A 26,558-nucleotide genomic window follows, 5' to 3' on the forward strand; every position below is an offset into this window, starting at 1 on the left:
TGGAGAAGCTGCAGCTGCCTTTTATAGTCTCTTGCCATGTGGCCTCTGCTTTCTTTGTTCCAACCACAAGCTATGCAGCACGTGGCCTAGAAAAACCTCAGAGTTCTGTCCATAGGCCTGTCCCTGCCTTGCTGAGCCACCAGGTGTATCTGCCTTCTTTCAATGGGTCAGTTGTGTAGCTGATGATCTTTAATGGGCCATCAAGCAGGCCAGGCAGAGCTGATGCCAATACTTGTAACTTTAAATACAAAAACGATACATGCACACAGACAGCACAATCATAACCAGCAACCCAGAACCTTGTCTGAGACACCTCACTTGTCCTCCATTGTACAAGAGTTGGTGCCACTACAGGACCTTGGTTGTAACAATGATCTATACGGTCACGGTTCACGTCAGTAACGTCACAGCTGGGTACCTAGGCCGAGCAGGTGTGTTCATGTAAATACAGTCTGGTCCTGAAGTCCCATCCCCCCCGGCCCTCCCCCAGTGAGGTGTCAGGGGAGAATTCATTCAGACTCTGCTGACAGTTAATAGACCCTTCAGCCTCCAGGTCCTCATCAGCTGGAACGGCCTCACTACAGCAGAGCCATCTCTGCTCCCTCCCCTGGGACTTGCACCCAAACCGCCCAGCGCAGTGCCCAGGGCTGCCTTCTGCGAGCCTCCTCGAGCGCCTGGCTGGCAGGAGCGGGCTGCTGCAAGACCTCCCCCCCAGTGGCCGGCGGGAGTGGGCGGCTGCAAGCCCCCCCCCAGTGGCTGGCGGGAGGGGGCGGCTGCAAGTCCCCCTCCCCCGAGTGGCCGGCGGGAGCGGGCAGCTGCAAGCCCTCCCCCCCGACCAAGTGGCTGGCAGGAGCAGGTGGACAGGGCACCCCTGTCCGAGCTGCAGCAGCCCAGGCTGCCCTCCTGCCAGCCATAGCCCGGGCCACAGCTCCCTGGTGCACCAGCCATGTAGAACAGCGGCAGATCTGGGCACTGGCAGCTCGGTGCCATTGGGCGACCCCTGGCCTGTGCCGATCCACACGTCCCTTCTCCCCCCGCAGGGACGGTGCCAGCCGCTGTGGGCTCTTCTGTGCCGCCAGCTTCATGTGTGAGCAGATCCGCAGCGATGGGCTGCTGGACGTCTCTCAGGCGGTGAGAATGCTGAAGCGACGGCGACGGCAGATGATCAGGGACGTGGTAAGTGCCCCAGCCTGGCCCAGAGAGGCCGGTGCTCCTGCTGCCAGCCCCAGGGCCAGGAGCCACAGCTCAGGCAGCCCCTAGAACTGCCCATCACCCTGGGACAGTCACACAATCAAAGCTCCTGCTGCCCAGCGTCCTGTACGCTGCTCTCAGTCCCTCCCTCCCCGGCTCTGTGGGCCCAGGCTGATTCCAGAGCCCCCAGAGAGGGAAACAGACCCCAGCCCTTGCTGCCTCGGGGTGGTGGGGAGGAGTGAGACCTGCAGCCTCTGGGGATTGTGCTTCACGTCAGAGGCTATGGTGATGGGCTCTGTTAGAGCCAAGACAGCATGGCAGGAGTGGGGGAGCTCCTCCGGGTCCGGGCTCCTGCCAGGTCTGGCTCAGGGAGGCTGCGGCCAGGGGCTGGGGGCTGGGCTCCTGATGGAGGCTGGGTTTCTGACCCTAGATCTGGCAGGGGGGACACGCCCAAGCATGGCTTGCTCAGGAGCTGCGAGACCCACAGCTGGCCCTGCATGCCGAGGAGTGAGAGCAGGGGCACGTGCGGGTGGGTCTGGGCCTGGCACCCAGGGTGCTCATGTGCAGCTTCTCTCCCCAGGCGCAGTACACGTTCTGCTACGAGTTAGCCCTAAGCTACCTGGACTCATTCAAACTCTATGGGAATTTCAAATAGAGGGGAGCAAGGGACCGTCTAGAGTCAGGACCTGCCGCTGCTGCTGCTTCTCGTGGCACCTCCATGCTGCTCTGTGCCAGGGCAGAAGCCCTATCCTGGGGGGCGAGCTGGGGCCATGGAACCTGGCAGAGACAAGAAGGGCCTTGGCGGTGCCTGCTGGGACACCCTGGACTCCTGACACTCCGTACCCTGGAGCCCACGCAGCTGGCTGAAGCCGACGATTTCCTTGGGGATCATTTCCAGGGCAGGGGTTGATCCCAGACTTTGCCCAGCCAGGGACTGGGGCGGTAACTTACCTGGAGCCAGAGTGAGTGTGCACTGTCACTTCTCAGGGTTAGCCGAGGTGTCTGGGGAGAATCGCTACCGCTACTCACAGCGGGAGGGAGCCCTGGCCATACCCACCAGGAAAACTCTCCCCAAGTCCTGGCTGCCAGTAACACGAGCAGTCCACGCCGGGCTCCGCGAGCCCTGTGCCTTCCCTCTGCAGGCTGCTCATTTACACGCCGTGCCTTGTTCCACTCCCAGGCCTGATGCTGTGTCCCCTGGACCCCAGCGACACACCGAGCTGCTGCCCTGTGGAAACGGGGCCTCAGTTTACCAGCTTCACCTCGGGTTTAGGTGCAGCCCAGCCTGTGGTCTTGTAAGCAAGGAGCATGGCCCAGGGCTGGGGCAGCGGCTGTGCCAAGGAAAACCCAGTCCCCAGGTTCCTGTTTGTTCCTTATCGTCATCAAAACAGGGGTCCTGGTGGCACCTCAGAGACTATAACACATTGATTTGGGCATGAGCTTTCGTGGGCTCCAGCTCACTTCATCGGATGCATAGACTGGAACATACACTGAGACATATATGTGCTCAAATAAATGTGTTCGTCTCTAAGGTGCCACAGGGACTCCTGTTCTTTCTGCGGATACAGACTAACACAGCTGCTACTCTGACGCTTATTTTCATTGGTTATCAATTCTGGCAAAGCTCAGACACATTGACACGCTTCCAGGCTGCACCGTGGACTAAGGTTGCACTTGTGCAGGGGCGGCTCTAGGCACCAGCAAAGCAAGCAGCTGCTTGGGGCAGCATATTTGCAGGGGCGGCAGTTGGCAGGGACCAGCGTGGGAGCTGAGAACCAACAGGGGGCCCTGGCAGCTGGAGTTCCTGGGTTAGCTCCCTGCCTATAAAACCAGCAAAGAGTCCGGTGGCACCTTACAGACTAACAGACGTTTTGGAGCATGAGCTTTTGTGGGTAAATACCGACATACACATGCAACTGACGAAGTGGGTATTCACCCACGAAAGCTCATGTTCCAAAACGTCTGTTAGTCTATAAGGTGCCACAGGATTCTTTGCTGCTTTTACAGATCTAGACTAACATGGCTACCCCTCTGATACCTGCCTATAGCACCAGCCCTGCAGCAGGGAAAGAACTACATTTCCCAGCATTCCCTTGGCTGCTATCAACAGGAACGGCAGGGGGAGGGAGGTAGGTGTGACCTCATGCGGCAGCTTGCTGTCAATGGAGAGCTCACTGCTGGAGTGGGGTGGCACTGGGAATGGGGAAGGAGTGTGCCCAAGGAGTAGGAGGCTTTGCCCCAGATATCCCCTTCGGAAGACATCCCCAGACTGGCTTAGGGATACTGGTGTGACCCCACCTTGCAGCCCCCAAAGAAGGAATTGGATGGACTCTATGGACAGTGCCCCTCTCTATCTGAAGCCTGGCAAGGGAAGTACGAGGTTCCCACTAGAATTTAAAATGAAAAGTAAGGGAGGGGAGGCTCTACTGGACCTGGGCAGCTTTAGATACAGTACCAGGCATGTAGGAGGATTTCCCCTTCTGAGTCATGGAAGCAGAAATTGACTTTTCCTTTCCAGATGTAGCTAATATTCCGAAAGGGAATCTAGCACCTGCCTTCCAGATTGAACACCTCAAATTCAGCAGTGCTCATGCTCAGTCTGGGCAGCTGGTACTTCATTTCTCCCAAATCAAATATCCTGATCCACTGTAACTTGCTGTAGAAAAAATGGGATAAAATTGAGCAAGAAATGCTTCCCAGTGGTTATTAGGGCTGGGACTGCTGTTTTCAACAGCCATTGCCTTTGGTTGGTTGGTTGGTTGGTTGGTTCGTTGTTCAAAAGGAAGACAGTGATGCTGCATTGGCAAATTCCCCATAGAAAGAAAGAGTGGAACAAAAGAATAATAAAGGCACCTCAACTTTTCCTCATTTCTGGAGGACAGTCTCATAATCTGCATCCAGAGATCCTCCAGTCACACAAGCTGAAAATTGTTCCACTTTACTGCAGCTCTGTAAGCCTATGGGAGCCAATCCTGTCTGTGTTTTGTGCACATCCAAAATTCCTGCTGAATGACCCACCCTGGGAGTGAGTTACCAGTGACCCAGGGCTGGGGTGGAAGGAAGGTGCAGGTGTGTGGAGGGGAGAGCCCGGGGCTGGGGCAGCAGGGAGGCGTGTGGGTGGGGGGGGCACTGGTGGGAGGGAAGGAGGGAGCCCAGGCCTGGGGCAGCATGGGGTGCAGGTGGAGGGGGGGGAGCCCAGAGCTGGGGCGACAGAGTGTGTGTGTGTGGGTGGGGGGCACTAGTGGGGGGGAGTCCAGAGCTGAGGCAGCGTGGGGTGCGGGGGAGAGCCCAGGGCTTGAGGTGGCAAAAAACCTGAAGTCGGCCCTGGTCTTGTGTTCAAGGCCCTGCCCAGGGGGTGGGTGCCGCCATTGAACAACTCGGTATAAATGGGACAAGTTCAAACAGCGAAAGCAGCCGATTAAAGCCCAGTTTAAAGCTCTCTTGGGCCCCCATTGCCTGGGCTCACAGGGTGAGCACACACCTGGCCTGAGTTCAAATCCTACCTGGGTCCCACTACAGCGGCACCTGCACGAGTGACCCTTCAGTTACTGCTAGGAGCAAGCCGGAGAAATCCGAGCTCTGACCTGAAATCTCACCACTCCTTGGCCTGTGACCTGGGGGAAGGGAGGGCTGGGCCGAGCATGTCCCCTTAGGCCTGTGACCCGGCGGAGGGGAGGGCTGGGCACAGGGCTGGGCCGAGCATGTCCCCTTAGGCCTGTGACCCGGCGGAGGGGAGGGCTGGGCACAGGGCTGGGCCGAGCATGTCCCCTTAGGCCTATGACCTGGCGGAGGGGAGGGCTGGGCACAGGGCTGGGCCGAGCATGTCCCCTTAGGCCTGTGACCCGGCGGAGGGGAGGGCTGGGCACAGGGCTGGGCCGAGCATGTCCCCTTAGGCCTGTGACCTGGCGGAGGGGAGGGCTGGGCACAGGGCTGGGCCGAGCATGTCCCCTTAGGCCTGTGACCCGGCGGAGGGGAGGCATTGGCAAAGCGCACAGAGCTGCATGGTTCCAGCAGGGCTGCAGCCTATCTGGGTCTGTGGGAGGAGGGGGCTCTGCACAGGGCCTGACCAGCTGGCGTGCAGCTCTCAGCGCGCTGGGTCTCTGCTGCTCTGCTTGGGTCCAGTGGAAGGTGCCAGTGGGTAACTGCATCTTCTAGCCGGGAGGGTGAGTTTGTTCCCTGGGCCATGGGTCAGAATCCACCCAGCCCAGCACCGGGACCCCCCTTTTCAGCAATGTCCTTTAATGTTCCAAAGTTACCCGCTGGTTCAGTGCTGAGATCTTTAGATGATCAGAGAGTCAGGAGGTCACGTCTAGACCCAGGGAATTGTCTTTCCCCTCCGGTGCGGAACAATTCCTACCTCCTCTATTGTGCGCCGGGTGCTGCACGTGCCACCAAACACAGATCACCTCTGGTTCCTGCCCCCATTACATCCGGTGCCTTCAATGTCACCCCCTCCTGCCAGGGGCGCACAGGCTGGGGAGGGCCAGGAGCCGAGCCAGAGGGAGCGCTGAGTCACAAGACAGCCCGACGGAGGGGCTGGGTGAATGGGGGGAGGGCTGGATTTCTTGGGGCAAGGAGGATTTGCCTCATTTGACCTTCACTTTTCTGGGTCTCACTGCAAGCAATTGGTAGCAGGGCCGGCTCCAGGCACCAGCTCAACAAGCAAGTGCTTGGGGTGGCCAAGGGGCAGGGCTGGCACATTGGGCTCTTCGGTTGCAATTTGGCAGCGGGTCCCTCAGTCCCTCTCGGAGGGAAGGACTGGCCACCGAATTGCCGCCGAAGAAGAAAGCAGCATGGTGGAGCTGCCGCCGATCGTGGCTTGTTTTTTTTTTTTCACCGCTTGGGGCTGCAAAAATGCTGGAGCCACCCCTGATTGGTAGGTGGTTTAACGCCCATAGCCCCATACTCAGCCCCGGCCCTGTGTTCGCACACGGGAGACAACAGGGCACCTGGCCCAGGAAAAGGGGCAGTTAGTCTCGCCTGGGGCCGGCAGGCTGCTCAGTAGCTGGCCCAAGAGACGGGGGGGCTGCCCCACATGGGACACATGGAGGCTGTGGAGGGAGGAGCTCACAGCTGGGGGATCCCCAGGCAGGACCAGGGAACGGTGTGTTTGAACTTAGCGCAGTCAATGCTCCCAGGTGAGACGCCCGCCCGGCGGGATGGACCTATTGCACCCCACGGGCTGTACCTCCAGGGGCAGCGCTGGGTTTGGGACGTGCATGGGGGGTGCTGGCCAGCGTAGGCACTACAGACGGGCAGCGGCAGCTGTTCTGACACCTCCCCTTCACACACTCCTCACCTCGCTGGGCCTATCTCACTCCAGGAGCCATTGCTCCAGCTCCCCATGCGTCTCGCTTCTCCTAAATGCTCCCCGGCTCGCCCCAGGAGCCGGCCTCACACTGGGCTCCGTAGCCTGGGTGCAGCCACACGAGTGACCGGCCTCTCGCCTCTGGGACTCAGTGGCTTTGGTGCATCAGTGCGACGTCATGGCAGGCAGCCAGACACAGCCATGGGATGGGAGCCAGCACCCTGGAGGGGAAAGGCCCCGTACCCCCTTCCCAGATCCCTCAGCCCCTGCGTTTCCTCTCTCTACTCAGACATGTTCCTCGGTGCCCGGCTTGGCGTGAGGAAGCGCCAACGCTGAGCCGTGGGCCCTTTAGCGGGAGCAGAACTTCCCCTCCCCCCAAGCTCAGGGGCCTCTGTTCATCCACTGATTCTGGGGTGGGCCCCGGCTGCTCAGTCAACGGTGCCGAGGGGAGAGGGTGTCACGGAGTGTCGGGGAGTCAGGGCCCTGCACCCCCGGCTTCCTGCAATTCACTGTGACTCTCAGCCAGCCAGTAAAGCAGAAGGTTTATTTAGATGACAGGAACACAGTCCCAGACAGGTCTTGCAGGCACAGACAACAGGATCCTCCCCAATTAGATCCATCTTGGGGTTCCAGGGAGCACCACTGCCCCCTTGGAGGGGGTCAGAGCCCTGTCTCTCCTTCCCTCCATTCCTCAGCCACCTCCTGAAACCCTCTCACTCTCCAGCCTTTTGTTCAGCTTCCCGGACAGAGGTGTCACCTGGCCTCCAACCCCTTCCTGGGTTCTCATGGTGCATGCTCAGGTCTCCTCCCTCCAGCCAGTCTCCCACCCCCCCTCAGCATTCACAGCCCACAGTAAGAACAGCCCCAGTTCGTCACACCTCTCCCCCCTTCAAGACCGAACTGAGCAGGGTCACTTCAGCCAGTGACCTGGGGAAGTTCGAACCAACCCAAGTTCCCAGGGATACCCCAACATCCCTCCCATTCCCTGGTGAGAATTACACCAGGCCCTTCCAGTTTCCCACCCCCCTTTAGGTCGGGGGTGCTCGGTGGCACTCGTAGTTCGCAGGTGGGAAGGCTTATGCGGCCTGTGTCCTTTCCCCACCCCAATACCCCTGGGGTTCAAGGTGGGCTGGAGTCTTCTCCCTGTGTTCCAGTCTGGGGGGCTTTGATTCGGGCTCTCTTGGTTCAGAGCCCCCTTTTGACCCTGGCCCCCCTCTGGAAAGGCTCCTCTGTGCTGGGCAAGGGTCCTACAGCCATTTTCCCCTTGCCCTGGGCCTTCCTCGCCCTCTGCCAGGGGTCACAGGAGCGGCAGTACTGCTGGTCATTAGTAAAGACCCCAGGCCAGTAAAAGTTCAGTAGCAGCCTCTGCCTGGTGCGCCGGATTCCCTGGTGCCCTGAGAGGGGGATGTCATGGGCCCGGCACAGCAGCTGGCAGCGATACTTCCATGGTACCACCAGCTGCCTCCTGATCCCCCCTGACTCCATTTCCCCTGGGGGAGCCCATTCTCGGTACAGGAACCCCTTCTTCCACAGGAACCTTTTCCAGCAACCTCCCCCCATGGTCTGTATCGCACTGAGGTCGGCCAGGTCCCTGGGCTTCCGCGAGGAGGGATCTTTCTGCAGCTCGGCCTGGAACTCAGCAGCTGGGACAGGGATGGGGACCTGCTCTCTCTCACCAGCTGGGTCTGAAGCTGCAGCCTCCCTGAGCTTTGTCTCTGGGCGTTCCCTCCCAACCAGGGTAGGAGTCAGCTCCTCGGGCCAAGTACCCTTCCCGAGGTCAGGGAGCAGTGTCCCGTGCAGGCTTGGGCTGTGGGTCACAACCAGGGCACCCTGGGGGTTGCTTGGCCAGTTCTCCATGTCCCCCCCATTAACACCTCAGTGGGTAAAGGGGGATGTACCCCCACTTCCTTGAGGCCCTCCTTGGCCCCCCATTTCAAGTGTACTCTTGCCATGGGTGCCTTGAATGGGGCCCGCTCGCCCCCGTCAGGGTCAGATAGGTGTTAGGCATCACCTGATCTGGAGCTACCACCTCGGGCTGGGCCAGCGTTACTTCAGCGCTCGTGTCCCAGTATCCACAGACTTTCCGCCCATCTACCTCCAGGGGAACAAGGCACCCGCTCCGCAGGGACAGCCCTGCACCCACCCTGTAAACGGAAAACCTGATGTCCAGAGCATTCAGCTCTGCGGAGTTGTTGGCTTAGGGCCTTCCTCTCTCCTGAACAGTTGATAAGCTGCCAGCCCCCCTTTCCGGGGAAGCCTGCCCCTCATCCAGCTGGGCCGCTACCCAGTTAACCCTCTGTGGGTCCAGTCTGCTTGCTCTGTCCCGGAGCCAGGGCACAGGGTCCATATGTGGCCTCTTTGGCCACAGTAATAGCAGCTCATGTTCCATTGGTCCCCCGAGCTGGTCAGTTGGCCCAGATGCCAGATGTCCCCTTTGGGAGGGGGTTCTCCACATTTTCCTTATGGGAGGTCCCAGGATGACTCTCTCTCTGCATCGTGGTAGGCGTGTTTCTTTGGGACTCCTCCCTGCAACCCCCCCGACTGGCACTTCACAAACTCATCAGCCCAGCCGCCCTGCATGTCGCAGGTTCTTGGCTTTTGGTCCCTCAACCACAGCCTCAGGTCAGATGGGCACCGCTCATACAGTTGTTCCAGTACCAGCAGTTTAACCAGGTCCCCCTCCGTCTGGACCCCATCTGCCCACTTGCTGGCGTATCCCTCCATGCGGATGGCTAGCTGCAGATATGAGACCTCAGGGGGTTTATCCTGACTCCAGAACCTCTCCCGGCACATCTCAGGAGTCAGCCCAAACTCGCGCAGCAGGGCCTGCTTGAATAGTTCGTAGTTCCCTTTCTCCTCCTCTCCCAGCTGGCGGTACAATGCCACGGCCTGGGGTCCAGTAAGGGGGTGAGAACCCGGAGCCTGTCCGCAGGCTTTACCTGGTGCAGCTCGCAGGCCGTCTCAAAGGCATCCAGGAAGTCCTCCATGTCCTCCCCCTCCTTACGCTGGGCCAGGATGCACTTATCAAAGCTCTGCGCAGTCCTGGGCCCCCCCCCCTCACTCCCTGCAGCCGGGGGCCCGTTGCTCCTCAGCCTTGCCAGTTCCAGCTCATGATGACGCTGTCTCTCTTTCTCCTCCCGATCATGTTCTCTCTGTCTCTCTTTCTCCTCTCTGTCGCTCACGATCCTCCAGCTCTCTCAGTTTTATCTCTCTCTCCCATTCCTGCCGCTTGCGCTCCACGGATGCCAAGCACCGCCGGGAGGATCCCCTGCTGGCCGGGGGGGTCACGGTGCTCTCGGTAGCCACTAGGCTCCCCCCTGCCCTTCCCCTAGGCCTAGGAAGGGGGGGTCTCGGGAAGCCCTCGTCAGCCAGCTGAGCACTCCCAGCGGGGACAGACACTGGTGCCTGCGCTGCATCTGCCAGGCCGCTTCCCTCAGAGACAGGGCTCCGTTCATTCAAGCGATCTCCTGCTCCAGCTGGGCAATCAGCTGGTCCTTGGTGAGTCTCCCCGTGCGCAGCCCCCTCTGCTTGCACAGCTCCACCATGTCGCACTTGCACCACTTGGCATACATCTTCCTGAGAAGGACTTTGCAGTAACAGTGTCCCCCGGGGGATTGCGGCGAGCGGTCCCAGGGGCGGAGGAGTCTGCAGCTCGACCCTGGCAGAGAGGGAGTGACCTCAAGAAGGGCTGGTGCACTAGGGGTCCCCCTGGAAACCGTGGGGAGCGGAGAGCACCCCAGCCTGTGAGTGGTCAGCAGGAAGATGTATGCCAAGCGGCGCAAGTGCGACCTGCTGGAGCTGTGCAAGCAGAGGGGGCTGCACTCGGGGAGGCTCAGCAAGGACCAGCTGATTGCCCAGCTGGAGCAGGGAGGCCGCATGAATGAACGGAGCCCTGTCTCTGAGGGAAGCAGCCGGGCAGATGCAGCGCAGGCACCAGTGTCTGTCCCCGCTGGGAGTGGTCAGCCGTCCGACGAGGGCTTCCCGAGACCTCCCCTTCCTAGGCATAGGGGAAGGGCGGGGAGGAGCCCAGTGTATGCTCAGGGCACCGTGACCCCCCCAGCCAGCAGGGGATCCTCCCGGTTGTTAGGCCTGAATAAAGATATAGCAGACAGAACCAGGTATGCCAACCTGACCAAAGTCAGGCTAACAGAGGTTTGTGGGTAATCCCTGAGTGGAAAATGCTGAAAAAGCAGCATGTCTCACAAGCGCTGGGAAAAAGTGAGATAAGAGAAAAGCTGCATTCCTGGCATAGTACCAGATGTGCTGTGATAGGGCAGATCCTTCGAAGAACTGATAAGAGCCCTAGCTTCCCAGCCTCCTTGCTTTCACTCCCTGGTTCTGTTCTTTGCTTGTTTTTAACTCCCCTACATTTCTAACTTTAGGCATGCATGTATACTAAAGGTGTCTAGTTTCTAGTTGTTAGAAGAAGGGGGTGGGTTGCTCCAGTGAATAATTTATGACGCGACGGAACTGTCTATATAGGCTTATACTAAGATGTAAAGAGGGGGCTGGTTCTCTCTGGAGACGAGCTGCTCTCTATTGATGCGTGCACTTGTCAATAAAGAGCTTTTGATCGGACCTTGCTGGTGTTGCCTGTCTCTCTCGCGGTCAGACAACAAACTTTGCCGTCGGGGTTAAAGTCCCTGACACGGTGAAGTTCACCCCCCAGCAGGGGATCCTCCCGGCGACGCTCGGCATCCGTGGAGCGGATGCAGCTGGAATATGAAAGGGAGCTGAGACGGGAAGAGCTCGAGTTAAAGCGGCGAGAGCTGGAGGAGAAGGCGAAACAGCGTGAACATGAGGAGAACCAGCGTAAACATAAGAACCAGTGTAAACATAAGCGGAAAAAGAAGGAGAAACAGCGTAAACATGAGCGGGAGGAGAAGGCTGAACAGCGTAAACATGAGCTGGACCTGGCGCAGCTGATGAGCAGTGAGCAGTGAGGCCCCGGCTGCGGTGAGTGAGGGGGGACCCAAGCCTACAAAGAGCTTTGATAAGCACTTGCTGCCCCAGCGTAAGGAGGGGGAGGACATAGATACCTTCCTGACGGTCTTTGAGAATGCCTGCGAGCTGCACAGGTTGACCCTGCAGACAGGGTCGCAGTTCTCACCCCCTTACTGGACTCCACAGCCGTGGAGGTGTACAGCCGACTGAAAGGGGCGGAGGCAGGGGTCTACGAACTGTTCAAACAGGCCCTGCTCCGCGAGTTTGGGCTGACTCCTGAGATGTACCAGAAAAAGTTCCGGAGCCAGCGTAAAACCCGTGAGGTCACATACCTACAACTGGTCAACCGGGCGCAGGGGTATGCCCGCAAGTGGACGGCTGAGGCCCAAACTAAAGAGGACCTGCTTGACCTATTCATACTGGAGCACCTGTACGAGCAGTGCCCGTCCGACTTGAGGCTGTGGTTGATGGACCAGAAGCCGGAGAACCCACAGCACGCAGGCCAGCTGGCCGACCAATTTGTGGACAGTCGGGCAGGGGATGGCAGGGAGGAGTCTCGAAGAAGCAGGCCTGCCTCAATGCAGAGAGAGAGTCATCATGGGACCTCCCAGCGGGGTCCTATGGAGAACCCCCCCAAAAGGGGAACATCCAGCGGCAGGTCCCTCCGACCCACTCAAGGGGACCCACGAGATGTGGGCTGCTATCGCTGTGGCCAACGAGGCCACATACGGGCCCAGTGCCCCAAGCTCAGGGACAGACCAAGCAGACCCAACCCGCAGAGGGTGGACTGGGTAAAAACCCAATCAGAGGAGGGGCTACATTCCCAGAAAAGGGGGGCTGGCAACATACCACCTGTGGATGCTCCAGGCTCCGGGTTTTTGGTTTACCGGGTGGGCGCGGGGCTGCCCCTCCGGAAAGAGTGCATTGTTTCCCTGGAAGTGGATGGGAGGAAGGTCACTGGGTACTGGGACACGGGCGCAGAAGTGACGCTGGCCCGGCCCGAGATAGTGGCCTCAGATCGGATGGTGCCTGACACCTACCTGACCCTGATGGGGATGGGCGGGACCCCATTCAAGGTGCCCGTGGCAAGGGTACACCTAAAATGGGGGGCCAAGGAGGGCCCCAAGGATGTGGGGGTACACTGATATTTGCCCACTGACGTGTTAATGGGAGGGGACCTCGAGGACTGGCCTAGTAACACCCAGAGTGCCCTGGTCGTGACTCGTAGTCAGAGTCGGCAAAGGGCACTGCTCCCTGACAACGGGGAAGATACTCGACCCGAGGTGCAGGACCCTAACCCAGGGAGCGGGGAACGCCCAGGGGCACGGTGCAGAGAGGCTGCGGCCTCAGACCCAGCCAGCAAGAGAGAGCCGGTCCCCATCCCTGTCCCAGCTGCTGAGTTCCAGGCCGAGTTGCAGAAAGATCCCTCCTTGCGGAAGCACCGGGACCGGGCTGACCTTAGTGCGGTACAGACCATGAGGAGAGGTTGCAAGGAGAGGTTCCTGTGGGAGAAGGGGTTCCTGTACCGAGAATGGGCTCCCCCAGGGGAAGTAGAGTCATGGGGGATCAGGAGGCAGCTGGTGGTTCCCCAGAAGTTTCGTCACAAGCTGCTGTACCTGGCCCATGACATCCCTCTCGCAGGGCACCAGGGAATCCGACGCACCAGGCAGAGGCTGCTACAGAACTTTTACTGGCCTGGGGTCTTTACCCATGTCCGACAGTACTGCCAATCCTGTGACCCCTGCCAGAGGGTGGGGAAGGCCCGGGACAAGGGGAACGCGGCTTTGAGGCCTTTACCCATCATAGAAGAACCTTTCCAGAAGGTGGCCATGGACATAGTGGGACCCCTCAGCAAGACGACCCGGTCAGGGAAGAAATACATCCTGGTGGTGGTGGATTTTGCCACTCGCTACCCCGAGGCGGTGGCCTTGTCCTCTATCGAAGCCGACACAGTGGCAGATGCGCTGCTGACAATTTTCAGCCGGGTGGGGTGTCATAAACAGATAGCTAATGGTTAATGTCTCTTTCACCTGAAGCACCTGACCAGAGGACCAATCAGGAAACCGGATTTTTTCAACTCTGGGTGCAGGGAAGTTTGTGTCTGAGTCTTTGTTTTCTGTCTGCCTGCTTTCTCTGAGCTTTGGAGAAGTACTTTCTACTTTCTAGTCTTCTGTTTCTAAGTGTAAGGACAAAGAGATCAGATAGTAAGTTATATGGTTTCTTTTCTTTGGTATTTGCATGAATATAAGTGCTGGAGTGCTTTGATTTGTATTCTTTTTGAATAAGGCTGTTTATTCAATATTCTTTTAAGCAATTAACCCTGTATGGTGTCACCTTAATACAGAGAGACCATTTGTATGTATTTTTCTTTCTTTTTATATAAAGCTTTCTTTTAAGACCTGTTGGAGTTTTTCTTTACTTCAGGGAAATTGAGTCTGTACTCACCAGGGAATTGGTGGGAGGAAAAAATCAGGGGAGATCTGTGTGTGTTGAATTTGCTAGCCTGATTTTGCATTTCCTCTGGGTGAAGAGGAAAGTCCTTTTGTTTCCAGGACTGGGAACGGAGAGGGCAAGTCACTCTGTTTGGATTCACAGAGCTTGTGTCTGTGTATCTCTCCAGGAGCACCTGGAGGGGGGAAGGGAAAAAGGATTATTTCCCTTTGTTGTGAGACTCAAGGGATTTGGGTCTTGGGGTCCCCAGGGAAGGTTTTTCAGGGGGACCAGAGTGCCCCAAAACACTCTAATTTTTTGGGTGGTGGCAGCAAGTACCAGGTCCAAGCTGGTAACTAAGCTTGGAGGTTTTCATGCTAACCCCCATATTTTGGACGCTAAGGTCCAAATCTGGGACTAAGGTTATGACATGGTGTAGCAGCGGTGGGATATAGACAAAATCCAGAAGCCAGTAGGAATATTATATTTTTCTTTTCTCTGCTAAGGGCTTTTTAGCAGAGAGAAACAGTTTGGTTTTAAAAGGGAACCAGAGAGAATTTTTTTTCTGCTCTCTCTGGCAGTTTGTAGCTTGCATCTTAAGCAAGAAATCATTAAGGTGCTATTAAGAGTCTTTTGTCACACAATAGCACTCCCATTGAGAGTCATTACCAGCACTATATAAATGCAAATAAAGTGGTTTTTCAGGTTTACTTAACATTGAAGATTAGCTAAAGGCACTGTTGCTAGGCAGACTTCAGGAGGCAACAGAGCCTGCAGTTCAGAAGAGAAACACCGGAGGGCACCCCAACACAGGAAAACAGGAATCATGACTTCTAAGGCAAAAATTGAGGCCGAAGACCAATTCAAAGAAGCTGAACACAGGCGACAACTGGAAATAAAACAAAAAGAAATGGAGATGAAAGAAAGAGAAGAACAAGCCAAAGAGGCAGCACACAAAAGAAAACTAGAAGAAGAAGAGGTGGCCTACCGAAGGAAACAAGCAGAAGAAGAGGCGGCCCACCGCCGAGACATGGAAAAACACCAAAAAGAAATGGAAAAACACCAAAAAGAAATGGAAAAACAACAAAAAGAGAATGAAGAGAAGGAAAAACAGAGAAAACATGAACTGGAGTTGGCAAAAGCTGGGCTGCATGTGCCAGCCAACCCTAACAACCCGGCGCCAATTATTGCTCCACAGCACAGGAAATTTCCCACCTACAAGGCAGGTGATGACACCGAGGCCTTCTTGGAAAATTTTGAAAGAGCCTGTCTTGGATACAGCATCCCCAAAGACCAGTACATGGTAGAATTAAGGCCACAACTCAGTGGACCTTTAGCAGAGGTGGCAGCTGAAATGCCTAAGCAGCAAATGAATGACTATAAACTTTTTCAAACCAAGGCCAGATACAGAATGGGGATAACCCCAGATCATGCCCGTCGGCGCTTCAGAACCCAAAAGTGGAAACCAGAGGTGTCATTTCCCAAACACGCCTACTACATTGCAAAAAACTATGAGGCCTGGATAACAGGAAACAACGTTCAAACCTTGGAAGAACTGCACCTCCTCATACAAATGGAGCAGTTCTTGGATGGTGTTCCTGAAGACATCACACGGTACATACAAGATGGAAAACCCAAAGATCTCACTGAGGCGGGGGAGATTGGAGCCAAATGGATGGAACTGGCAGAAAGCAAGAAAGCTACTGATAAGGGGAACGATTACCCCAGGGGGCACACAGACCATAAACCCTACAACCGAGGACAGCCAAAGACCCCACATACCACCCAAGTAAAGCCACAGACACCCTACTCTTCCACCTCACCAGTCTCCAGTAACTCACCTCGGCCCAGTGACCCATCAGATGGAAGATGCTTTAAGTGTAATGAACTGGGACATATCAAGGCCAACTGTCCAAAGAACACCATGCGAGTGCAATTCATTACACCACCATCACACCAAAGATCCCCAGGCCCGGATGCCTCTCAAATACCCTTGGAGTGAAGGGAAAATATGAGAGTGGGCGGAAAGAAGGTTACTGCGTGGAGAGACACGGGGGCACAAGTGTCAGCTATCCACCAATCCTTCGTTGACCCCAAATTCATCAACCCAAAGGCCAAAGTTACAATTTACCCCTTCATGTCACAAGCTGTAGACTTGCCTACAGCTCAACTGCCTGTCCAGTACAAAGGCTGGTCAGGAATGTGGACTTTTGCAGTCTATGACAATTATCCTATCCCCATGCTACTGGGGGAAGACTTGGCCAACCAGGTGAGGCGGGCCAAGAGAGTGGGAATGGTTACCTGTAGCCAAACCAGGCAAGCTTCCAGACCCATTCCTGTTCCTGAGCCGTCCACAGAGGCCCCGTCTGTGTTACCAGAGACCCAGACAGAGGCAGTGGACCCGGATTCCATGCCTACCACTGAAACAGCCACAGCCTCTCCAGTCCCAGGCCCGGAACTGGAACAGCAACCAGCACCAGCAAGTGCAACCACATCTTCAAACTCAACGCCAGAGGGCGCCAGCGAGCCAGAACTGGCAGAAGCACACGACAGCCATACCCAAAAGGCTCAGCCAGAGCCTGAAATACCCTCAGGTGCACCAGCGGAGAGCGGTTCACCAGCAACGGAAACAACCCCATCACCTACATCGCTTCCAGAGGGACCAAGCCCAAGTCCACAGTCTGAGGAAGAACTGGTGACCCCAGCCTCAAGGGAACAGTTCCAGGCTGAGCAGGAAGCAGATGACAGCCTTCAGAAAGCGTGGGCGGCGGCACGGAGCACCCCACCGCCTCTCAGCTCTTCTAATCGATCCTGGTTTGTTATAGAACAAGGACTTTTATACAAGGAAATTCTTTCTGGTGGACACCGGGAAGAATGGCGCACACGGTCTGTGCACTGTCAGCCCATACCTCCCTCACACAGACACCCCGACACAGCGCCATGCCAGCCCATTCCCCAACACACACACGCACACCCCAACACAACGCCTCCACATACAGGGTATGTGCACTGCCAGCGCATACCCAGACACACACCCCGACACAGCACCTCCACACACAGGGTATGTGCACTGCCAGCTCATACCCTGACACACACACACACCCCGACATAGCGACTTCACACACACGGTATGTGTTCTGCCAGCCCATACACCAACACACACGTCGACACACACACACACACCCCGACACAGTGCCTCCACACACCTGGTATGTGTATTTCCAGCCCATACCCTCACACACACACACACACACACACACACACACACACACACACACCCTGACACAGCAGCTCCGCACACATGGTATGTGTATTTCCAGCCCATACCTCACCACAGATGCACACCCGGACACAACACCTCTACACACATGGTATATGCACTGCCAGCGCACATCTTGACACATACACACACATATACACACACCGACACAGCGCCTCCATACACGGTATGTGCACTGCCAGCCCATACCCCGACATACATACACATACTCCAACACAGCACCTCCACACAAGCGGTATGTGCACTGCCAGCCCACACCACAACAAACACACACACCCCAACATAGCGCCTCCACGCACACGGTATGTGCACTGCCAGCTCACACCCTAACACACACGCACATCCCGACATAATGACTCCACACACAGGGTAAGCGCACTGCCAGCACATACCCAGACACACACCCTGACACAGCGCCTCCACACACACGGTATATGCACTGCCAGCACACATTTTGACGCATACACACACATACACACACCGACACAGCTCCTCCATACATGGTATATGCACTGCCAGCCCATATCCCAACACATACACACAGCGACACAGCACCTCCACACACACGGTATATGCTCTGCCAGCCCATACCCCAACACACACACACTCCGACACAGCGCTTCCACACACACGGATTGTGCATTGCCAGCCTACACTCTGACACACACGCACACCCCGACACAGCGCCTCCACACACATAGTATGTGCACTGCCAGCACATACCCAGACACACACCTCGACACAGCGCCTCCACACACACGGTATGTGCACTGCCAGCACATACCCAGACACTGAGGGAGGGTGAATTTCCTGAGCTGACGCTGTGCAGTTCTCTGGGCAGCGCCAGACGATACAATTTGGGGTCTGCACCCCAGAGGGGGTGAGCACTTGAGAGCCGGACAAATCCTTAGCTGAAGCCTTCCAGGGCAGAGCTGATTTCAGTGTCTGTGTCTGTCTGCAGCTGGGGGTGTCGCTGCCTGTGTGTGCTGGAGAAGGCTTGAGGGCCTGGCTCAGCGGGACTGTGTGAGGGAGCCCAGCCTGGTGGAACAGGCAGGCTCGGTGGTACCCCAGTATGTCGAGTGGCACCCCAGGGAGGGGTGTAACCCACCACAGGAGTGTAGGATGGATCTTCACTGCGCCCAGGACAGCAGCAGCACCAGACCACGGCGCTCTCTGTTATGCTGGGAATCACATTTGACGTTTCCCCATTTGCCAAGGCAGGACCCCACAGGTCCCATGTTTCAGTTTCTCAGTTTCTCAAGTCATCCCCCAGCATCCCCTGCTGGCATCTCCAAGCAGCCTTCACTAATTCAGCCTCATCAGCATTCTCATGGGCAGCTGCCTGTTCCCAGGTCTCCCTCGCTTCTGCTAATCAGCTTCATTTCCCTCCCCGCAAACCCACAAGGTGCCAGGAGCTGTTCGCTTCGCCCAGATCCATTCCACTGCCAGTACCACCTGGGTGTGGGGGCTGGTTGGTTCTTCAGCGTCTCAGAAACTGCTGCCCAACACAGAGCTCAAAACCCAGAGAACTGCAACTGCCTGTGTCAACGTGCATCTGCCATGGAAACGAATCCCTGCTGCATGGTCCCATCGGTCACACAAGGTACCCCCCCCCTCCAGTGGGCACTGAGAACGCAGTGAACTCGTTACAGGAATGAGCCTACTGTGCTGGGGGCTCCAGGAGGGTTTGCATGGCTCAGAGGGAGCAGGCAGCGCAGGGTGGCTGGCTGGACTCCTACTCCTGGTACCAGAGTTGTTCGTGGAAGAGAAACAGAACGCAACAGGTTCCCCCCACCCCAAGTGTGGGACTCACACCTGCTCTCAGGGGATCTGGTGATAATGTTTTCAGGCTGCCTCAGAGTGTGGGGGAGTCTGGGCCCTGCACCCCTCTTCCTGCGATTCACCGTGACTCTCAGCCAGCCAGTAACACAGAAGGTTTATTAGATGAGAGGAACACAGTCCCAAGCAGAGTGTGTAGTACAACCAGGACCCCTCAATCCAGTCCTTCTGTGGGGTTCAGGGAGCTTAGACCCCAGCCTGGGGTTCCCTGCATTGCACCCCCAGCCCAAGACTGAAAACAAAACCCCCTCCAGCAGCTCTCTCCCCCTCCCCCAGCTCCTCCTCTCCTTTGTCCAGTCTCCCGGGCAGAAGGTGTCACTTCTCCCCACCCCCATCCTGGCTTCTTCAAGGGAAGTCCCCCATCCCCAGTGTAACTCCCCTGCAACATTGTGTGACGAACTGGGAAAGTTCTTAATGTTTTCTCTGAATACTGTGTTGGTGCCTCAGTGTCCCCATGGCAGTTCTTAAATATCTGGCAGAGCAAGGGCCAGTGCACCTAAATGCCTGACACTCTGTCTCCTAGCAACTGATGGCCTGGGCCCCTCCTCTGCAAAGGTACCAGCTGAAGGTGTTGGAGACAAAGGGATCAGGTGACCTCCTGGCCCAGGAAAGGGGCTGAGCAGAGAGGAGGGGCTGGGGGGGTTGTTAGTCTGGAGCTGGCTGGGGACGAGGAGTGAAGTGCAGACCTGGGGGTCTGGCTCACTGCCCCCCAGAATGGACCTGGCTGAGGGGTCCGGTTCGCTGTATCTACAAGCTCTGTTTTAGACCCTGTTCCTGTCATCGAATAAACCTCTGTGTTACTGGCTGGCTGAGAGTCACGTCTAACTGCAAAGTGGGGGTGCAGAACCCGGTGGCTTCCCCAGGACCCCGCTGGGGCGGGCTCGCTGTGGGAAGCGCACGGAGGGGCAGAGGATGCTGAATGCTCCAAGGAGAGACCCAGGAGGTGAAGCCGTGTGAGCTTCTTGCCCTGAACAAGTCTGCTCCAAGGGAGAGGAGGCTCCCCAAAGTCCTGCCTGGCTTGGTGGGGAGCAGTTCCAGAGCATCGCCCGGTGACTCCGTGACACATTCCCAGGTCAAAGCTGCCCTGCTCCATCACATAGGGTAGCATGACGGCCACTTCCCTGGGCTTCTTCTCCCCAGTCCAGAAACAGACGCTGACCTGTCTGCTGCTCCCAGGGGAGGGACCTGCTTTCCAGAGAGGCACACAGCTGCAGCTCTCCCTTGGGCCCTCCCAGGGGAACACGGTTTCCTGCCCCGGCGTCAGCCCCAGCTGCCTTGCACCCCAGCTCTCTGACGGCGCTTGGTGCTGAGCCCCGCAGGCTCTGGCAGGGACGGGGAGGGCAGCCCCCTCCCGGGGCAACTGCAGCCAGACTGACAGAGCAAAGCCCAGCAGCCACCGGCAGGCAGGGGAGCAGCAACACCTGAGGCGGGTCCTACCTGGAGTCTTGGTGGGGCTGGGACTGGGTGCCGCTCCCTGGGCAGACAGCAGGGGCGGAAGGGCCAGGAGAAGGGCCAGAGCTGACACCTGCAGGGCCATGTTCCCAGACGGTCCCAGGGCAGAGCTCAGCCCCACACGTTCTGCCTCTCAGCTCAGCTCCTGTGTGAGCTCAGCGTGACAGAGACCAGTGACGAAAGGAAACAACCAGACACACAGAATTCGTGTGTGGTGCAAGAGCTTCCTCCTTGGAGATGGAAACTCCTGTCAGAGCTGCTCTGGTTCCTCTCCGGGTGTGCTGGGCCCCGCGTGGCTCCAGACCTGTTCTGGAACCTCGCCACTCTGGGAGTTGTCAGACTTCTGAGGGGAACACAATCTGCTGCTTCCCCTCATCACTGGGCCAGGACTCCTGGGTCCCTTTGGCCCATGCCCAGCTCGCAGCGCTTGGGAGGGGCAGTCAGGGGATGTGGGCGCAGCCAGCCCTCCACACTAACCCTTTTGTTCTGCATATGAAGGGGTCTCTTGAGACACAGTGTAAAAGGTTTTAAAATCATATTATGAAATAGTACAAAGATGCCTCATATGTATTTCTTACTGTACATTTTTCAGCAGCTGAGCGATGGTTCTTCAGAAGACTTGGAGGTTCTGGCAGGGCCGGCTCTACAGTCTTCGCCTCCCCAAGCAGCGTGGTGAATTGCTGCCGCAGGCGGCGGAGGCAGTCCGTGTGCCCTTAGGGCGGCAGGCATGTTTCCACGGTAGTGGCAATTCAGCGGCAGCTTCTATATTTAGCTGAAACTGCCGTGGATAGCTAAACATAGAAGTTGCTGCCAAATTGCCGCCACTGTGGAAACGCACCTGCCGCCCTAAGGACACATGGACTGTCCCCGTCATCCGCGGCGGCAATTCGCCACGCTGCTTGGGGGCAAAACAACAGGGACTGCCGCCCCTTGCAGATTGCCACCCCAAGCACCAGCTTGGAATACTGGTGCCTGGAGCCAGCCCTGGGTTCTGGAAACCGACAGCTCCAAAGGGCCAAGCGGATTGGACCCAATCTGGTTTTGCCCAGACCAAAAACCAGATGCTCAACAGAATGCTCCTGGTAGAAGAATTGGTAGGGGACATAGAAGTGGGTGGCAGCCTGGGCAGCAGTGACCATGAGATGGTCGAGTTGAGGATCCTGACACAAGGAAGAAAGGAGAGCAGCAGAATATGGACCCTGGACTTCAGAAAAGCAGACTTTGACTCCCTTAGGGAACTGATGGGCAGGATCCCCTGGGAGAATAACAGGAGGGGGCAAGGAGTTCAGGAGAGCTGGCTGTATTTTAAAGGAGCCTTATTGAGGGTGCAGGAACAAACCATCCTGGTGTGCAGAAAGAATAGTAAATGTGGCAGGCGACCAGCTTGGCTTAAGAGTAAAATCTTTGGTGAGCTTAAACTCAAAAAGGAAGCTTACAAGAAGTGGAAACTTGTACAGATGGCTATGGAGGAATATAATAATATTGCTCGAGCATGCGGGGGTGTAATCAGGAACGCTAAGGCACGACTGGAGTTGCAGCTAGCAAGGGCTGTGAAGGGTAACAAGAAGGGTTTCTACAGGTACGTTAGCAACAAGAAGAAAGGGAAAGTGTGGGCCCCTTACTGAATGGGGGAGGCAACCTAGTGACAGAGGATGTGGAAAAAGCTGAAGTACTCAATGCTTTTTTTGTCTCTGTCTTCACAGACAAGGGCAGCTCCCAGACTGCTGCGCTGGGCAGCACAGTGTGGGGAGGAGGTGAGCAGCCCTCTGTGGTGAAAGAACAGGTTAAGGACTATTTAGAAAAGCTGGACATGCACAAGTCCATGGGACCAGATCGAATGGCTCTGAGGGTGCTGAGGGAGTTGGCTGGTGTGATTGCAGAGCCGTTGGCCGTTATCTTTGAAAACTCGTGGCAATAGTGGGAGGTCCTGGATGACTGGAAAAAGGCAACTGTAGTGCCCATCTTTAAAAAAGGGAAGAAGGAGGATCCGGGGAACTACAGGCCAGTTAGACTCACCTCAGTCCCTGGAAAAATCATGGAGCAGGTCCTCAAGGAATCAGTTCTGAAGCACTTGGAGGAGAGGAAAGTGATCAGGAACAATCAGCTTGGATTCACCAAGGGCAAGTCATGTCTGACTAACCTAATTGCCTTCTATGAGGGGATAACTGGGTCTGTGGATATGGGGAAAGTGGTGGATGTGATATATCTTGACTTTAGCAAAGCTTCTGATACAATCACAGTATTCTTGCCAGCAATTAAAGAAGTATGGATCGGATGAATGGACTATAAGGTGGATAGAAAGCTGGCTAGATCGTCGGGCTCAATGGGTAGTGATCAATGGCTTCTTGTCTAGTTGGCAGCTGGTGTCAAGCGGAGTGCCCCAAGGGTCGGTCCTGGGGCCGGTTCTGTTCAACATATTTATTAATGATCTGGAGGATGGTGTGGACTGCACTCTCAGCAAGTTCTCAGATGACACTCAGCTGAGGGTAGGGCTAGGATACAGAGGGACCTAGACAAATTGGAGGACTGGGACAAAAGAAACCTGATGAGGTTCAACAAGGACAAATGAAGAGTCCTGCACTTAGGACAGAAGAATCACATGTACTGCTACAGGCTGGGGACTGACTGGCAAAGCAGCAGTTCTGCAGAAAAGGACCTGGTGATTACAGTGACGAGAAGCTGGATATGAGTCAAAAGTGTGCCCTTGTTGCCAAGAAGGCTAACTAACGGCATTTTGGGCTGTATAAGTAGGGGCATTGCCAGCAGTTCGAGGGATGTGATCATTCCCCTCTGCTCAACATTGGTGAGGCCTCTTCTGGAGTAGCGTGTCCAGTTTTGGGTCCCACAATACAAGAAGGATGTGAAAAAATTGGAAAGAGTCCAGCGGAGGGCAACAAAAATGATTAGGGGGCTGGAGCACATGACTTATGAGGAGAGGCTGAGGGAACTGGGCTTGTTTAGTCTGCAGAAGAGAAGAATGAGGGGGATTTGATAGCTGCTTTCAACTACCTGAAAAGGGGTTCCAAAGATGATGGATCTAGACTGTTCTCAGTGGTAGCAGATGACAGAACAAGGAGCAATGGTCTCAAGTTGCAGTGGGGGAGGTTTAGGTTGGATATTAGGAAACACTATTTCCCTAGGAGGGTGGTGAAGCACTGGAATGGGTTATCTAGGGAGGTGGTGGAATCTCCTTCCTCAGAGGTTTTTAAGGTCAGGCTTGACAAAGCCCTGGCTGGGATGATTTAGTTGGGGATTGGTCCTGCTTTGAGCAGGGGGTGGGACTAGATACCTCCTGAGGTCCCTTCCAGCCCTGATGTTCTATGATTCTATGGTTACACTTTGACACCTATAATTGGACTAGCTGGTTGGAGAGAGGGACGGGCTGTTATGAACTGGGAATGTTCTTAATGTTTTCTCTGAATACTGTGTTGGTGCCTCAGTGTCCCCATGGCAGTTCTTAAGTATCTGGCAGAGCAAAGGGCCAGTGCACCTAAATGCCTGGCACTCTGTCTCCTGGCAACTTATGGCCTGGGCCCCCCTCTGCAAAGGTGCCAGCTGAAGGTGTTGGAGACAAAGGGATCAGGTGACCTCCTGGCCCGGGAAAGGAGATGGGGCTGGAGGGGTTTTAGGAGTCTGGATCTGGCTGGGGACGAGGAGTGAAGTGCAGACGTGGGGGTGTCTGGCTCACTGCCCCCAGAATGGACCCAGCCGAGGGGTCCGGTTCGCTGTATCTACAAGCTCTGTTTTAGACCCTGTTCCTGTCATCGAATAAACCTCTGTTTTACTGGCTGGCTGAGAGTCACGTCTGACTGCGAAATGGGGGGGCAGGACCCTCTGGCTTCCCCAGGACCCCGCTGGGGCAACTTGCTGTGGGAAACGCATGGAGGGGCAGAGGATGCTGAATGCTCCAAGGAGAGACCCAGGAGGTGAAGCCGTGTGAGCTTCTTGCCTGAACAAGTCTGCTCCGAGGGAGAGGAGGCTCCCCAAAGTCCTGACTGGCTTGGTGGGGAGCAGTTCCAGAGCATCGTCCGGGGACTCCGTGACACGGGCTTCCAAGCCACACAGGGCTCTTCTTCAGATCTAGGAAAAGTGCTTCCAGCCTCACAGCTAAATGCCAGGTGGAGAGGTTGTTTAGTGTAAGTATTTAGCGCACGTGGCAAGGGACCATTCGAGGCAGAGAGGCCCATTAACACTCTGCAGTCATAGGACAGAAGTGGGGGCTGGGGTTACAGATTGTTGTAATAAGTCATAAATCCAGTGTTGAATGTGAAATTGTGATGGGTGAGGATGAAATGGAGAAGTTTGGCGATGTAAAAGGAAGCAAAACTTATCAGCGACATCTATTTCCTGAGCAAATGTAAGAAACAAAACTTCCCCTCAGAGCTTTCACCATCTACAACCAGGGGTGGCCAACCTGGGGCCCCAGAGCCGCATGCGGCTCTTCAGAAGTTAATATGCGGTTCCTTGTCTAGGTACCGAGTCCGGGGCTGGAGCTACAGGCGCCAAATTTCCAATGTGCTGGGGGGTGCTCACTGCTCAGCCCCTGGCTCTGCCACCAGTCCTGCCCCCATGGCCCCTGCCCCTTCCAGCCCCCTTCCCTGAGCCTGCCATGTCCTTGCTCCTCCCCCCTTCCCCTCTCCAAGCCTCCCGCACACTTAGAAATAGTTGATCAGGGCGAGCGGGAGGCGTGGGGAGGGAGGGGAGGTGCTGGCAGCCAGGAGATGCTGTGGGTGGGGACAGGAGCTGGGGTGAGGCTGCTGATGTATTACTGTGGCTCTTTGCAAATGTACCTTGGCAAATTCTGGCTCCCTCACAGGCTCACGCTGGCCACCCCTCGTCTATAACTCACTGACCCCTACCTACAGCTCCAGATATGCTGAGCAGCTCTGCAGAAGGACTTCAGAGAAACTGAGGAACCACTCATGGCACCTCACACCCTCCTGAAAGGGCCACCTCAAACAAGAACTTCTCTCATACTCCCAAACACTGGAAGAAAAAAACCAAGAAAGTTACCTGGAAATCATACAAGAAATCCAAATGAACTATCAAAAAAACCCTGGTGACAGCCATACACCACCAACAACAAAAAGTGAAACCAACTACAACTACTCCAAAAACACACAGAACACCACCTCTGGGAGAAACCATGGCTCCTGTACCCACCACATGGGCACTACATGACACCCAAACATCAAGGTGTGACGAACTGGGAATGTTCTTCATGTTTTCTCTGAATACTGTGTTGGTGCCTCAGTGTCCCCTATGCAGTTCTTAAGTATCTAGTTGGTGGAATAAGGGTGTGTGATTGCTGCAGAGCAAAGTGCCAGTGCACATAAGTGCCTGACACTATCTCTTAGCAATTGATGGCCTGGGCCCCTTCTATCCAAAGGTGCCAGCTGAAGGTGTTGGAGACAAAGAGATCAGGTGACCTCCTGGCCTGGGAAAGGAACTGAGCAGAAAAGGAGGGGCTGGAGGGTTTTTCAGTTTGAAGCTGGCTGGGAAATGGAGATGGGCTTCCCCACGGGGCTGTGGCCTCCCTGGGGCCCTAGATGGACCTAACTAAAGGGGGTCCTGTTGTCTGTGCCAACAAGATCTGTTTTGGACTGTGTTCCTGTCATCTAAATAAACCTTCTGTTTTACTGGCTGGCTGAGAGTTACATCTGACTGCAAAGTGGGCGTGCAGTACCCGGTGGCTTCCCTAGGACCCCGCCTGGGTGGACTTGCTGTGGGAAGTGCACGTAGGGGCAGAGGATGCTGAATGCTCCAAAGAGAGACCCAAGAGGTAAAGACGTGTGAGCTTCTTGTCCTGGAGACAGTCTGCTCCATGGGAGAGGAGGCTCCCCAAAGTCCTGCCTGGCTTTGTGTTCCAGAGCATCGACTGGTGACTCCCTGACACGAGGTTACCCCACATGGGAGCTGAATTATTTGTATTCTCCAAGGCACTGACCTTCTGTGCCACCACAGAACCTGATGCCGTACTAAAATGTGGAGAACTAGAAGAATTCTTTCACGGCAATAGTGACACCACCCACAGCTACCACATACCTGCTGGCGATCATAAGAAAAAAGAACCATCTGACTAGAGACCACAGAGTGCACAAAATCATACTTTTG

General features: G+C 56.0%; 1 protein-coding gene across 1 annotated transcript in view; it reads left to right on the forward strand.

The window, feature by feature from the left end:
• Window positions 1–2,664, forward strand: part of LOC115653541 (receptor-type tyrosine-protein phosphatase U-like) — a 114,939-nt gene extending 112,275 nt beyond the window's left edge. The window contains exons 13-14 of the mRNA XM_030566936.1: window positions 1,041–1,176; window positions 1,772–2,664. Of these exons, the coding sequence (XP_030422796.1) occupies window positions 1,041–1,176; window positions 1,772–1,846 (211 nt within the window). The 3' untranslated portion in view covers window positions 1,847–2,664. The remainder of the gene's footprint in view (window positions 1–1,040; window positions 1,177–1,771) is intronic.
• The last annotated feature ends 23,894 nt before the right edge of the window (window positions 2,665–26,558 follow it).

Source organism: Gopherus evgoodei, chromosome 6 (assembly GCF_007399415.2).
Source record: "Gopherus evgoodei ecotype Sinaloan lineage chromosome 6, rGopEvg1_v1.p, whole genome shotgun sequence".
In the NCBI taxonomy this organism is placed as follows: Eukaryota; Metazoa; Chordata; order Testudines; family Testudinidae; genus Gopherus; species Gopherus evgoodei.